Source organism: Brachionichthys hirsutus, chromosome 9, assembly GCF_040956055.1.
Source record: "Brachionichthys hirsutus isolate HB-005 chromosome 9, CSIRO-AGI_Bhir_v1, whole genome shotgun sequence".
In the NCBI taxonomy this organism is placed as follows: Eukaryota; Metazoa; Chordata; class Actinopteri; order Lophiiformes; family Brachionichthyidae; genus Brachionichthys; species Brachionichthys hirsutus.
This window is the reverse complement of record NC_090905.1, coordinates 4,731,103-4,747,410: the sequence shown is the minus strand read 5'-3', so window position 1 is coordinate 4,747,410 and position 16,308 is coordinate 4,731,103. Positions and strand designations below refer to the sequence as shown.

The 16,308-nt window shown below is 43.7% G+C and overlaps 1 protein-coding gene across 1 annotated transcript; it reads right to left on the bottom strand.

Annotated features, from left to right (window-relative positions):
- Nucleotides 1-2,975: 2,975 nt before the first annotated feature.
- On the bottom strand, nt 2,976-15,104 carry gatad2ab (GATA zinc finger domain containing 2Ab). The gene is made up of 11 exons (XM_068743379.1): nt 14,995-15,104; nt 8,958-9,266; nt 5,663-5,786; nt 5,416-5,547; nt 5,171-5,239; nt 4,956-5,072; nt 4,559-4,765; nt 4,213-4,462; nt 3,729-4,135; nt 3,364-3,592; nt 2,976-3,109 (listed from the first exon to the last, which is right to left on the bottom strand). Exons 2-11 carry the CDS (start codon nt 9,251-9,253, stop codon nt 2,976-2,978), a joined length of 1,965 nt encoding a protein of 654 aa, XP_068599480.1. The 5' UTR covers nt 9,254-9,266; nt 14,995-15,104.
- Between the last annotated feature and the right edge of the window lie 1,204 nt (nt 15,105-16,308).

The following is a 16,308-nucleotide window of genomic DNA, read 5'->3' as shown; positions in this document are numbered from 1 at the left end:
GCGCGGAACAACTTTGCATCTTTGAAATGCTAAAATTGTTAGCCTTTTTTTTATTTTAATAAACATTAAATAGTGGAGAACCTATTTGATCATTGAAATAGAGTATTTGCTGAAGTTGGTTCTCCTGTGCAGACCCACTAGGCTTCTCAGGATCATCTTTCAGTGCAAGGGAATTCTCTTTTGTCACAACCGTTCACTCGACCATGTGACACTGTCCGAGATAAACACAGTTTATCTAAGTGTTTAGAATCCAGATCCTACATGTTGTGCAGATTGTTCTAAATACCAGCAGGAGAAAAATAGATTTTTTCATACTGTGCCTCCTCTCCTGTATCAGATGACATTTCAATGTAGACTGATGGATGCATATACGCAGGGAGTCAAAACAGGTTCATTGCAACCATTAGTTTCACAAAAAATAAAATTCAACATGTCAAGAGTTACAGACAAAAGGCTCAAACATTATCAAATCTCATTGGCTCACTTCTGGTGTATGATTTTAGTCTACGTTTTAGTGTGAGCAAGCCAACAGTCCAAATGGATCAGTTCAGAAACTCTGATTCTGCATGAGAAAATATGCTTCATCTCTGGAAATATCAAAGAAGTTCTGAGGTACTTAAACATAATGTAGTAATCAGCAGAACAACAATCAAAGAGGGATTAAAATTAGTTTATTATTTGATAGAGCAAAAAAAAAAAAAAACATTTCTCATACAAGGTCTTCTCCTTTGGGGCTACACTGTAAATAGAAGTGCTTCAACCCCACAGTAACGGAATGGTGATGTTGAACAGCAGCAGCAGGCAGTAGTCAGGACAGCACAGGGTGACACAGAGGGTATAAAATCATGGGTTCGCTCCAGATTGCTTATTTTGCATCCACAGGAAGCAGACTGCCATTTTCAACCTGTCAGGAATGTACAGACAACCTGGGATATGTCTAGAGACTACTACGAGACAGAAACGCATGTTTAGCAAATGAAAATTAATTTTAGATGCTTGCATTCCCATCCTCAAAATGTTCACAATGCATTACAGCACCATCCAAAATGAAACCCACATGTAAAGCGATGACATCCCAGCACAGAGGGATACACTTCCACCGATGCCCAGTGCGCCATCTCTCTCACGGAGCCCGACGATAAGCAGGGAACTGAAAATGTAACTCCAGAATCCGGACACAATTCCAACAGTGAAGCAAGATGTGACTACATTGTGACAAAATAATCATGATCACCTTTTCAATGTGAAAATTCTAAAAGTTTGGACAGAGAGAAGAAAATCACTGCTGGGGTGGTCAGCTGCGATTTATTTTTAGACTTGGTTTGCTATCAAAACACACAATTTGAAATATGCATACATGTTACACCTGTGCTAATTAAATTCAATATCATCAATAGTCTGTTTAAATATGAAATTGAGTGATTTCAGCCACTGCTTTGTGGAACGTTCACAGCAACTGAACCACCCCAGGGACCGAATCGACAGAAAACAGCACATTTTTTATTAAAATAACTCCAGGAGTTCAACGTAGGACATTTTGTACTTCGCTAGCTTATCCTGTGCTGCTGCAACCTGATAAAAATGCAATAGAGCTCGTGTGAAAGGCATAGTCAGCTAAATTTAAGGGCCCGACATAAATCATATACAACTTAACGTTAAAGACTAAGAAGTTCTGTCGTTTGTTGCCGTAAGTTCTTTTTTTTTTTTTTGCATAACTACATTCCGAAAGCTGTCCAGCTTCACTCAGACCAAATGGGAAGGTCAGCGTGAGACACTGGACACACAAGAGAAGCAAATCCTTTTAAGTGGAGATCAATTCAAACCTTAGGGTATACAAATATAGCTTTACTAGCATGACCCTATAAATAAACCCAGAGACACTTTGTCTATAGAAGAAAAATAATGCACCACAACCTATGACTAAAAGCAAAACGATGTCAAAGGTATGACATTCCTTACACCCCCTCAGTGTAGCATGGATTCATGTTCATAGAGAGGGTTCAAATAAACTAGAAACCTTCTAGCAGAAGGGATTCCATTTGGGCTCCACTAGTTCTTTGGAAGTTTAATAATATTCAATAAGAATAGTCCTCCAAATACACACTCCGTGTCTTTACATGAGTCGAAACCTTGACCTTTATTCTCCTTCTTCATCTGAGAAAAACAAAGTATTTAAAAGTAGGCCACAACATGAAACCCATCAGATGTAAAACCACCTCAACAGTAACAGCCTGTAAATTCAGACCTCAACAATAGGCCACTTCCAAAGTATTGGGGAGCAAAATATTCCAAACAGTATATCACTTGCAGAAGAAAAGACAAAATCCTAACACTCGGCCATACAAAATACTCCAACACGCGTCGACTTCTCCGCTATGCGCGCCGTGAGAGAAGAGGCAGTCTGTGTGACGATATATCCTTTTTACAGTCCTTTTTTATAATTCAATTTTGCAAAGCTGAAGCAGTTATTTTCATGGATGGTCCTCGAAGCTCAGACACTGTCGCCGTGATGAGGTCTTCAGTTTCCGTTATGTTAGGCTCGTAAGGCGAGCATTGTCAAGATGATGGTGATCCTTGTTTATTCCTCTCCCTGAACCAGAGGCAGTGGGGGCTCACAGATTATTTTCCCTCTTGGTGACACTGGGAGGGAGAGTCAACATCGCCTTAGATGTTTGTCAAATTGTACGAGACCATCCAAACCCCCCATTAACGGGTACCCATATTTGACATATTCATTGCAGGAGAATCCCAGAATCCCATGCCGCCACGGGAAAACTCCCGACTGGGGATTCGGGATTCAGCTCGGTAAGATGGTGAAGGAACTCCTGGATCGCTCGAAATTATCAGGCAAATTCTCCTTTGCACCATTTGAGCCAGAGGCCGAGTTCATAGAACAGATTACAAGGATAAAGAGAATGGCTGTTATTGACATTAGGGGAGGGGGGGGGGGGTAGTCAATATGAAGCGAGATTACATTATTTCCATGTGTTTGCTGCCTGGGAGATAGAACGGGAGGGAATCATGTCCAGCAGGTACTCTCGCTGACGCTCAACAGCAGACGTGCTCTTGTGGGCAGACAAACTGGGGTTAACGTAGGCCATGGTCACACCTGTGAGGAAACAAAACATCCGTGTTCAGTACGCTGGCGATCGAAACACCAAAAAGCCATTTCACTGATGTAGAAAGAGGCTCAAGATGAAGACGAGTGAAAGTATTTCACCCCCAATAAAAAGGACAATAAAACGATGAAAACTAGAAATTAATTCTAAAATTAAAGCCAGAGCCTGAAGACTCCCTCACGTCGCCATGTTAGCGATTACTACAAAGAGGACCCAGCCTGACCTCTTCTAACGCGCATCTTACCTGTATTGCCACTGCTCTGCTTCCTCCATGCGGACAGGTTGCCTTGGTTACCGCTGCTGCCGCCACCGCCGACCTTTGCCCCCTGCTGCAGCAGCCGCGCCGCGGCATGCTTACCTTGCCTGCTGCCCAGCGCTGCTGCAGTTACGGCGCTCTGCAGCTGAGAGGAGGTGAATGAGTGGGCGATGCCGCGAGAGCCCATCGCAGACTGGAGACTGTGAGACAGGTGACCCTGCAGGAAGAGACGCGTTGATGGGACGTGCCGTGACATGTTTGCAGTTCAAACGAACGGGGAGATAAATGCCGCTGATATCGGAAATTACGTTTTAAAGACAGAACCATCATCATGGACCGAACGCAACGCTCACCTGCTTCATGGCGGAGTGGTGGCCAGCCACAGATTTGTGGTGCATAGCAGCCCGGACCTGCTTGTACTGCTGGGAGACCAGCATCTCACTCTTGGACAGTGAGGAAGAGGGGGAGGAGGATGAGTTGGTCTTAGAGACAGAGGAGGAAGAGGAGGAGGCCGCCTGCTGGAGGATACGCTGCTCAATCTCTTGCTCTTGTTGGAGTGCCTTAACGAAGGCCGCCTTCAGCCGATTGGTGTGCTCAGCCTTCAGGGCCTTCTTTTGATTGGACGACATGCATTGGTCACAGAGGACGGTCCCGGCCTTCTCCTTTCTCCACCGCGATGTAAAGTCCGTTTTACACTGGGAGCAAGTGTACGGCTCTTTAAGAATGGCGCCGGCCATGGCTGCAGACGGGCCCACATTTCCTATACAAGAAATGCATAAAGATGTTTATCTTACCGTTCAATCTACATGCCTTCTGTTTGCGCAAAGATCTCCTCACCCCTGCCGTGCATCTCCAGAAGCTTTTGCACCACCTCCTCCAAGCCCAACAAGTAGATGAACTCATTATTGGCTGCAGAAGGCATGAAGTTGAATTCTGGAGCAGGAGGCTTTGGTGGGGGAATCTCCAGCAGAGTCTTCTCCAGTTGCTTACGCAGCGCAAGCTTAGCAGCTGCCTGCCGACTCGCCGGGGAGTCGTTGACCGTAGAGTTTGGTGACACTGAAGAGCCCTTTAAGTTGTTTGAAGAGGCCTGAACACAAACATAACAGAAACCAGCTCACCAAATGAGAATGAAATTGTTCGAGTGACTATGAAACCTCTACTGACTAACGTGTAGCGTCATCACCTGAGGGATGCTGATCATGACATTGCTGTTAGCCACGTTAGCCACCCGGATGAGTCCCTGCTGAATGATCCTCTGGCCCTGGATGTGGACGTTTGGCACAGAAGCCCTGGGAGCCAGCAGAAGCGGAGGGGGTCCTGAACCACCGTGCTGCTGCTGCTGCTGCTGCTGACGGAGACTGGCCATCTGCTGGGGAGTCATTACAATAGTCTGATGACAGCACACACACACACACACACACACACACACACACACATAGAGGCAATGATCACCGACGCATGAAGGGGACGAGCAAGGTGAACAAAAAATCAGAAATTAACTAGGAGCTCTTCAAACGACTACCTTTCAAATGTGGGCTTGAATGACAGTTGGCATCTAAACAGCGTCTTGTACAACTAACCTGCGCCCCTCTGACCAGGGGTGGCATGACAATCTGAGCGCTGTGTTTGGACGGGACATGCTGCCCACCCCGCACCAAGGGAGGGGGGATCACCGTGCCCGAGCTTCGACCCGTCACCTGTTAACACAGTGCATTTGATTTTGTGTACGTAAAACGCCCGCCAGCCAACAATCGGTTTCCGCCTCAAACGAGAACCAGCGAACTGCAGTAACTACCTGTAGGGTTCCTTTGCTTGATGAGATGCTACCTCTCACCAGAGGGGGGGGAGTAGCGACGGAGCCAGCCTAGAAGAACAGGGCGTAGTATTAGGCCATGAAGTTGTTTGAAGCAAGGATTAGTGTCGTTTAAAAGTCCCCAAAGTGGAACTAGAACCTAGATATTACATATCTGTTGTGGGTTTTAAAGATCATTGCTCTAAAGAGACAATGATTTACCATCAGCACTCCTCTGGGGTCATTACCTTCTGCACTGCGCTCTCCTTCTGAATCTGGCTCTGTCGCAGCTTCTTCAGCAGCACCAGTTTGGCCTCCTGGAGTCTCAGTTCCTCCTTCAGCTGTTTGATAAAGCGCTCCCTCTCCTCAGGAGAACTCTTCTATTAATGAAAAATCACGGGGAAAGATTTAGCAGTGTTCGAATACCGGCGTGTGTGCCTTTATATATATATATATATAAATAATTTAGGATTGTATGCAAAGTTGTTTCCCCACCACAAGTTTATCCGTGTCTGTCTTCGTGAAGCAGTGGCCATTCATTAGGGGACTGCAGGGCTCATTGTCCGACAACACAATCACATCATCTGGTGACGGCGGCTGCAGCTCTTTCTTAATGACACTGGGAGGAGAAACCAGACAAGGAAAGGCTCGTCATCATTCAGTGAAGCTGAACACGAGTTCAGTTTAGAAAGCCACACCGTAGTTATGCGTTACATCCAATAGATGGCAGCATTTCATGACTTCAGCAGGCCTGTTGCAGTACACAATGGACACACAAGAAGAACCAAGAGATCAATAATGGAGTAATGGCGGCAGGGGAACGTCCAAACAACCCGTTATCTCCAGCATGAGGTAACATCGACAGACACGACCTCCCGCTCTCTGCTGTCCGACGCACGCCCCAAAGACGTTCGCCGACAACGAGAAACAGAACTGCTTCGGGTGCTATTCTTTATTTCCACTGAGAGGAAACGGCTCAAAGCCTCAAAATGTTATGCAGCTTTTCCTGAGGCGCAAAGGGAACAAAGGCGACAAACGGCGAGCTGCGTTTGCATCAATCAGGGGAGGGGTGGCGATAAGACGTTGGGGGGGGGGGGGGGGGGGGTATTAATTTTACAGTGAGTGGTGAAGAACGAATCTGCAGGGATCCTGTCAGGTCCTGAGGGATGGTGCATTAAAAAATTAAAGTCTGTGCGGCAAGAAAACTGGTGGAGGGCGGCTGAAGTAAATTCGGCGTTATGAAATATAACATGCATTCTAAGTTCTGTCATTGTCCAGACACAGAGCGAGAGTCTTCAGGACTTCAAGTTTGCCACCCAGACAGGCCTCGGCCCCTCCCCTACCTCCGAGACGAGGCCTGTGGCCTAGCCCGATCGGCGCAGCCTGGGCCTCAGCTCTTCCCTCCCTCCCAGCTGCCGGCACCAGAGTCCCAAGCAGAGGAGAGCGGAGGTCCGCTGGAGACACTGGGGAGGGCGACAGCGAGGGGGGGAGGGGGGGGGGGGGGGGGAATACATGGCCAGGAGCCAACCTATTGTGTATATTCTCTCTCCAACTCAGTCAATCACTCAGTTGCCACTTCACACACCCTTCCCCCACCCCGAGTGACTTGTTCATCTTTTATACTCAAACTCACTGACCCAGTTCTTCAAACGTTTAACCGCACGCCAGACACGTTTCTCCGCTATCCTCTCCAGCGGCAGTCCAACTGGCATCGCATTTTTAGTTCAACAAGGTCACCTAAACGAAAGTAACTATGTAGCGGATACATTATGAAGCTAGATGAGTAAATCTTTCAAATCTGGAACCTATTGTCGGTGGTATTTTCCCAGGTATTTAAAAAACCTTTTAAATACCTTGTTTATAGGACATATTTTTACCCCCAGAAAAAGGGCCGTCTACACATGTTTCAATCAAATCTGGAAAGATGTCAGACACGCTGTGCTTTTCACATACTGCTATTTTAAGAGGGATTACCCTCCTAAAGCTCAGCTGAAGCATCGAGAGGCAGCAGCTTTCCCCCGTTTACATTCTGCACGTGTAGCATGATCGAGCATCTCGGACACGTGCAACGCAGAAGGAAGAAGCTTTATAAGGTTTCTCAAAAAAGAGACTTCTTGATGAGCTGCCTCAGCATCTCTGATAACCTGCATGACCCGGGTTATAATGGTTGCTACCGTACCATTGAGAACAGCTTAGACAAGCGTCACAACACGTAGCCATTTGGGTTACGTAAGGCCGAGTGTTTCAGCGTGCCTCGGCTCCTCAGATCACGGTTTCACACCGACCCCCCCCCCCCGCTATAGGATTGCTGAATCAGTCTTTATTTGGGGAATGGGACTGGCCATTCAAAATGGAACACAGCAACACAGCTCGGTGCCATTTCAAGCCACAGAAGACTTTAATTTAACAAAAATAATCAAGATGCAGCAGACCTGGACCGTATTTGTTCAAACGCCGACAGAATGAACCATTCAAATCACCTCAGGAGGAGGACCCATCGCTCTTACTCCCTTACACTTGATTTATACATGAACCCATTCAAGACATGCTCAATCCAGCCGCTGCTGTATTTTTCTGCATGGGATCTTTGGCTTGCATTTCATTCCATTCATAATTTACCATGTTTGGCCCCCACAGACTACGTCTTCTATCTGAACCCATAAGTTTATCACCGGACGGGGGGGGGGGCAAAGGTAACCCTCGACAGACCATAAACGGAGCCAAAGCACTTTCAGGTTAGTCACCTCCCTGCTACACTTTGACTGCCATTACATCAGTGCACATATTTATTCCGCTACCAAACACATCACATGACATCATGCATTTCTCTGTGTGGTCATGTGACACACCCACCACCCCTCCTTCCTTCCACTGCTCCTTCCAATGTGGAAACCATGGCAACGGCCAGTTGGAACCAGTTTGTGACACATAGCCTTCATTTTGTGTGAAGTGTGAGGCAGAGTTCAGGTGCTGCTGTGGGAGAAAATGGAGTCCAGGCCTCAGGAGTCTTAAACTTTTTTTAAATGGGGGCAGGCCGTCGGCAACCGCACAGCGACTTCCTGTACCAGTCCAGTGAGAGCTCTTGCCAGCTTTTAGTTCGGCAGAAGCACGAAACTCCAAACCGCGCGTCGCCACACACAACCACACACCGAGCAAGCAAGAAAACTTTGGCGTACAGCATTAATAACCCTGAAGAAGATTCCAAACAAACTCATGAGAAATCATGAAAACTATTACGTACGCATCAGTTGTGAATGTGAAGTCCTGCTTTCCATTCACATCCTTTCACCACGCAAGATCACTAAAGATCAGTTAGCCGTAACTTAACTCATTCACTGCCAGTTGCCGTCTGAAGGCGTCAATTAGGTTTGAAATTTAATTATGCCTCTCTTCAAGGGCCAATAACTCCAGAATGGAAATTGGTACAAATGCACCTTTTTTTTTCCTGATGAAAGAAGACTTGAATCTTTCATTTGGCAGGGTCGGTGTTTGCGTAGTCACAGATCGGCACACCTGGAGCAATTGAGGGGTCGGTGCCTTACTCAAGGGCACCTGGGCAGTGCCCTTAGGACCAGTCTCCAGCCAGCAGTCCAGTCCACATCCACCAGAATCACTTCATTTTATCACAACGGACATTTGTGTGAAATCTCGCATATGAATTCATGAGTGGTGGACAAAGCTTGTTTTGTGAGGTCGCAGTGATTTTGACCACCTAATCACTTCTCCCATGAGTCCATGGTGATGTTTGTGCCAGAGGGAATGAACTTTCTTCCAGTATTCATCATCTCACCTTTTGGATGTGCTCATGTCGACAGGCTCATCTCTCGTCTGTACCTCCACCTTAATCGTGGCTTTTACTTCCCCAGATTTTAGGATGCTTGATGCTACCTTTGCAGCCTGCTCACTCTTCATCTCGACACCCTCGGGTTCAGATTCAACCAGGGCCAACGGCGCTCCAGCTTCATCACCCTTCTCCAGCTTGACCCTTTTATTATCCACGTCTTCCAAGGAATCCACATTAGTTGCATGATCCTTCTCCAGTGCCCGCTTCTGGCTGCGTGTCTGACGCACCGCCTCCTCTGACATGGCTGCTCTCGCCCTGAAAAGAGAGAGAGGCCAATTTGAAATGGTGGCAACATGCAAAAGAGAATACCCAAAATCATTTTGATAAAAATAACTTTTAGTGCAGCAGTCCCCAACCCCTGGACAGAGAGGCCAATGAAGGAGCGACCGCAGGACTAAAGGAACCCTAACCCTTCTCATGGAAATTGTATTCACTGACAGCAGGATAATGTTTCCTGTCACAAAGCAAAAATGGCCAAGGAATGGTTTGAGAATATGACTGAGGTGTTGACTTGGCTCCAAATTCCCAAGGTCTCAGTCCAATTAAGCATCTGTGGGATGTGCTGGACAAACAAGCTGGGTGGAGGCCCCACCTTACAAAATAAAGGCTTTATAGGAGAACTTCATCAGTTTAACAAACATTGATCATTTTCAGGCTGTTTGGAGAATAGTAAGTCTTGCTTTGGTTGTTGTAAAAAAAAGCATGAAATGCAAGAGGACATAGCAAACTGATAAAAGTGTGTGCACGCATCCGTAAATCACTCCTTACTTTAATTTAGAAATGTCAAACCGACATTTCCTGAAAAAATTGAGAACATTTCGAGTTTCCTTTGAATCATACAACAGAAATTTCTAGTATGATATTTGACTTTTTAACCACCTTAATGAACAAAATGTCAACTCTAAAGCAATATTGCTCAGCCCTAAGGCACCATCAGACTAAATATTTATATATATATTTTAATTATCTTTATAAATACAAAGATTAAACATGTGTACAACTGCGTGTTTAAGAGTTCTAATATGAATACCTAATGCATTACTTAGGGTAAAGGAAACCTACATTTGCATACACACCATCTTGCATATCCAATTCACAAAATGATCTTTATCTTTCTAACCCAACGGGAATCATGATAGCTCCACATGACCGTATCCCAAGAGTCCATGAGAGACAAACAGTGCTTCCCTGAAAGCTGGTTCAAACAGGTCTGTGAGAGAAGGCACAGATCAAACCCCTGGAGAGGCAGAGTGGTAAAAGAAAAGAAGTGGATGGAGATGGGTGAATATAGACCCATCCTATACAGGGTCCGGGTTAGGACGAATTAACTATTGCAATGAGTGCAAGACAAGTTCCTACAGAAACGATGGATTGCATGTGGCGTTTCGTGTGCATATTCATAAACCACACACACGACGCCTCAAAAACATTGCTTCACCCTGCAAGATTTTAGAAATGGTAGTTGCAATAGTGTCATGGTGAAGTTGAACCAAGTGACTTACAAACTGACTGACAAACACTGAATGATGCAGCATCAGCCCTGCTTGTTACTAGGACAGCTGTGGTTGCTGGTTTCAGATCTAGAGACACGTGGCAACTTTTCTTTTCCCTGAAGAAAGGGATTACATCATGAATTCAATGTTTCATGTGCTGAATGCACTGCTGCTAAGTTACCGGGCAGGTAGGTGGGTCATTCGTGGTAGTAGAGGAAGATATTTTCAGAAGGAACATAGCGGCTAATAGGTAAGGGGTGGGTTTGTCAGTCAACAATAGCAAGAAGAGGCCAGATCATGTAAACAGTTAAAGAGAAAGAAAAGCCATTATAACAATTATGGAAATAATAGGACTAAATAAACCATTATTAAACCATATTTGTCGTACTCATTTAAGAATTTTAATTTAGTGTGTTCACGTTCAAATGAAGAAAGCTTTAGAAAGAACAAATTGCAGAAATATTGTTTAACAAAAACCCCTTAATTCATGGGATAACATTACAGCAATTTGGGGGGATTTGTACATTTATATAATGGAATATTAATATTCAAAAATATTTACATGCTATACCTCTGAGGACATCCATTACTTAATAGCCATCATCAACACAGCCCCATCATAAGTAGAGTTTGACATTGTATGTTTAAAAACATCAGTCATCGACCTGCTTTCAAAAAGTCACTGATACATTCAAAAACTACCAATATAGTAATATAGTATAATATAATATATAACACAGTGTGTTTCATAGATGGGCCTCAACTGTGCACCCTTACATGATCGCTATGTAAATAGGCCTTATAAAGCAAATATGCCTTTCCTAAATCAACAACATCAATTACATTTCTATGTGAGGGCTAACATCAGTCACACAGTCTATGAGGTGCATGAAGAAAATATTGGATCTATGTCCTGTCCTGTGAGATGGCATGAGAATATGTACTTCAATGAAAGAAAGCAAAAGGAACTCTTGACCTGAACCGACACTACAGTTTTCATTTGTCGACGTCGTCCATTGTCCAGTTCCTCACAGAGGGAAGATCAATGGTTAAAGCTCGTCCCCAGGTTAACACTCATCTGGGCTGCTCTAATGACTTCTCCACTGAGATTCGACCAAGAAAGCCAACACATTAACAGCCATTTAAAAATAACTGAAGCTTTCCAATAGTGTCCTTTGAGTTTCTACTAATAAGAAACAACAATTATTCCGTCCAGTAAAATCTATGCAAGTATGTGTTATTCTTGCCCAATAAAAGACAGACCCTTATCATGTTTTAATTAATTGTTCAAACTACCAAATATCTTAGTGGGAAATCTTCAGGATGATTACGTATAACTCGCCAACATTTGTGTTCAGAGCTACCGTTTTCAATCTCATTCCTATTTATACATTTTGTTCTGGTAACATAATTTTAGTACCGACGAGTTAACGTCTTGTCCTTTGGCGTATTGTCAAAAAGCAAAAGAAACCAAAACTAATACGTCTGTTAATGTGTGCTCACTGGGCGAAGACGGGGCAGGCTCCCATCTGAGGTGTGGTGCCATGGATGGGGGAGGGAGAAGGGTGCAGAATGCATGTGGTTAACAGAGACATAATCTGACTGTACCCAAGTGAAAAATACGCCTCCTTGTCTTCACTCTCTCACTCGCTCACTTGTGCCTTCTCCCTCCCACCCCTCCCACCCCTCCCAGCTGTTCTGTTGTACGCTCGGTCAGCGCCGCGAGTGTGTGTCTCTACTGGTTGTGTCCCGAACGCAAAGGGTTAAGCCCCTGCCATTTTAACACCACTGACAGATCAGACCATTAGGGTGTTACCTAACAAAATGGAAGCCTTTAACCCTGAATCTGCCACAGAGTGTGTGTGTGTGTGCGTGTGTGTGTGTTAGTGCCACAGCCACACACTCAGATAATGTGTGCACACGGCTCCACCTGGATTCTTCTTCAGCAATGTGACAAGCTACACAAATTATATCCAACCTATGAAACTCAAACGCAGCAGATCATCTTTGCTCATCCTTTTGTAGTTTATTCAGCCTCAAAACAAAAAACAAAAAACAAAATGCAAAGAAGGGGTGCACAAAACATGTTCTCAAAATTCAAGAATAAAAACTAAAACTACAATGACGCTCAGAAAAATGTATATGGTACCTCTTCTAAAGACGAATAATCCCACCTCCATTTTGTTCGGCTGACCTGTGCCTCGGCCTCCTCTACATTTCCTGGGCCAATATCAGCAGTTTTGTAACATTAGGAAAATGTTGAAAACCGGTCAAGATAAACTCAACAGTTGGCAGACACAGCGGTATAGAGATGGGATTGGATGAGTATCGTGGTTGTACCGCCACTTTTGTTTTTTCTTTCTAGCCACTGTTGAAATACTAGCCTCTTCATCTAAATGGTCTCTCTCTCTCTCTCTCATTCATCTTAAACCAAAAATATTCCCACACCAGAACTGTGGAGGGTGGATAGAAGGCCATTTGAACTTGATTTTCCCAACCGTTTGGTTGGATTCACTTTGTCAAAGCTGACTGAGCCAGATTTCCAGTGAAACTCTGTCACCGACACAAAGACAGGATTTCGAGCTGCACTCAGGATTCATGTTTACATGGAAAAGCCCATTGTTTATTCCAACATCATCTAAAATACTGATGAAATTCTAATTGTACACAAAGAGAAACATTTTGCAGGATCATCGAGTCGGGCAGCTGAGCAGAACAGTCAGATGAAGTGAAAATAAATAAAACATCAGTACCACTAATAAAATGACCCACTAGTGAACGACATATTTACATAGATATGAGGTTGAGGTCTTTGTTTTTCACTGAGCTAAAAAAAAAACAACAACAAAAAGTTGTGGCTGAAACTAATTAATAAAACTAACAAAGGGGAATGAGCTGCTTGGCAGAGGTTTGAGCTCTCCTAATGCTTTCCATTTCCAGTCTAGTTTAAATCAACTGAATGTTGCAGGTTGTTAAACATGCACACAAATAGCTCAAGAACTAAATTGAACTGCACAACTTGTTACTCAACACAACTGAAAATATATTCATGAGATTAAAGTCCTTAAAGAGTGACCTGCATAAAAAATGTCCAATATGAAATATTGACCAAAGATGACAATAATCAAGATAAATTTAACCCTGTGACATACACAGACGTGTTTAAATACTGATGCACCAGGATATGGTGGGATCTCTTTCCATACCTATCCAGTTAAATCACCCTTGGAAAGATTTTCGTAAGATGTACACCTCCTGAGGCAAATCCAGGGTCCATGATGAAATGCAAAGTGACATGTGTCCACCATTACCGGTCAAGGGTGAGAACAGCCAGCCAGTCTCATAGGATTGATCTTGATGAGAGTTGTTGGGGATATACAAAAATAATAACCTAACACTGAGACGCAATACATCTCACAATCACAAAAGCAGCATCCAACAATTAATAACTTCACCGGGAAATGGTTAAAGAACACGCTACAAAGCAGACGGAGGCACCACCGTCCACCATTACGCCTCCACAGAAAGGCTTTTCACGGTTGAGCTAATCAAAGTTCTGAGATCATTGTCTTATAACTCCATAATCATACACATCCACGGTGAAGAACAACAGTCGGCTTAGTAATAACAGACTATCTTAGTTATAACGTTCACATGTTATATTGGATCAACTTTGCTCAAAAGGATAGCTACCCATTTTCAACTAACCCATCAACAACAACAAGCTAATCTCATGCTAACGTTAACTTGGCTTGCCAACAACAACCTGTCCATCTGTCCGGCTACACAACCAGTGGCTCAGACGGACTAATAACCAAATGTGGTGATTAACGTTTACAAATATACAAATGTATATATATATATATATATTAAACTCTCTGAACACCGGAACATATGCACCTATGCACATGATAATAGTGATTGTGATATTTAGCTTGGATGTCTGTACGCGTCCGAATAGCGATACACACCAGACAATGACATCGAACACATCACAGAGCTGCTAATATTAAAAGGCTAGTCGGAGAGCTATGCTAGCCTGCTAAGGCTACCTCCCTGGACACCCCGCACAGACAGTTGCTAAATTTATTCACCAACAATTAAGCGTTAATTACATACAGAAAATGCAATTTGCGTACAAGAGTTTAATTAATTTACATCGACTCTTAGTATTAAATGGGTAACTTACATTACGTCTTCCTACTGGAGCATCCCAAATACAAGTTTGCCGGTGAAGTTAGTTTTAATATTCCTCAACTTTAAAAGCGGTTCTTCCTTCCCAGTTCGTGCGTGCTAGGTGTATGTGTGTAAGCCGAGCGCCACACAAATAGTTACCTTGCGTGTTAGCTGAAATCAAGCTATGCTAGCTAGCTTAATTTACGTTAGCTTGGCTAACACCGAGAGACAAACTTCCTTTCGTCGTCATTAATTTAATTGAAATTAAAAACATTGGATTAATTGGTATGACAAAAAAAAACATGCGAACTTACGGAGTCTAGGAGGAGCTTCGCTGAGTTCCCCCCGCGAATTTCAGGCGTTTGGTGATTGAGTATTTAGCTGGCTTCGGTGAAAATATCCCGGGGATCCCCTCTGTTCTGTCCGCTGCCACTCCAGTTGCTTGATAATGTAATGAGCCACCACAGGCGGCGTCATGCTGCGTTCTCTGTACCTCGGAAATAATAACTTTCCCACTGCTGAGATAAAAGGCGAACGTGTTTGTGTAAACAATCAATCGAAGTAATCTTCGATATAAGCAGAGTAACAACAACGCGATGCCATTAGAAGTTGTCCTGCATAAATAAACTTTAATTAGGTATAAAATAAACACAGAACATGAGACCATATCATTTTACTCATTGAAAATGATTTTACTACGTTTAGCTGCGCGTCAGTTCCTGTTAGTGTAGTGGGCAGACTTCAAGAATATACAATATAAAAATGAAATAATACATGTAGTTTTTGCAGAAGAATAAGAATAGGTTTTAAGCGTCCCCAATTTATAGAAAATTTGCTTTTGCACCATTTTATTAATGGCTAATGTCACATTTATAATATCATATTTACAATTATATTAAATGAGTGTCCCATATTGACATGTATGATATCGGCACAAAGTCCAGTCTCCTTTTGTGTCTGGGCAGTGTTAACCCCAGAAGATACAAGAGTGAGTATGGACTTTATTTATTGCATTTGCATTAGATTTTCTTTACATACACATGTACCTGGCAATGTTGTTTGTGACAGAAACCCACCAGCTCTTGTTTATATCTGCTAGGCAAACACAAAATAAAAAATAAAAAAAAGCATTGTTTTTTTGAATTGAATAATATGTATATCATTGTTTACAGAGTAGACAGTACAGTGTAAGTTTCAATTAAGGGCATTGCTGTAAGCACAGAGGGTCCTGCAGAGTCAACAGAGACAGGAGTTCATAATGTTGGTTCAAAGCCTACATTCATTGTCCTGAGAGCCATTGTCTTATTCTGAGGGACATTATTGTCTTCAGTCTGTCTGCTCCTGAAGGACACTCAGGGCACAGTCATGTGGATTAGCCAGAATACATCACTCTGTAACATGCCAAGCCGCTGCTCTGGCCTCAGCTTGTGACATGGTGCTCTGTTTGAATTCCAGTCCTCATCCTCATAGCTGAGTAATACCTTATTTTTTTCCACACTTGCAAACCTGTTTAGACTGTCTTGTTAGAAATCCGCACTGAATCGCAATGTGGTCTTGTAGATGTTCAATCCAGGGATATAATGTTTCGTCACAATTTGGTGGAATTAGTCACATTTATCTTCTTAGTT

Bases quoted from the DNA above. Each gene is read 5' to 3' on its own strand.
- gatad2ab (XM_068743379.1), bottom strand. From the start codon at position 9,253: ATGTCAGAGGAGGCGGTGCGTCAGACACGCAGCCAGAAGCGGGCACTG. The intron at 5,240-5,415 runs GTAATGACCCCA...CTGTTCTTCTAG, and splicing joins AGGAGAGCGCAGTGCAGAAG to GCTGGCTCCGTCGCTACTCC. The intron at 5,073-5,170 runs GTAGTTACTGCA...CTGTGTTAACAG, and splicing joins CAAGCAAAGGAACCCTACAG to GTGACGGGTCGAAGCTCGGG.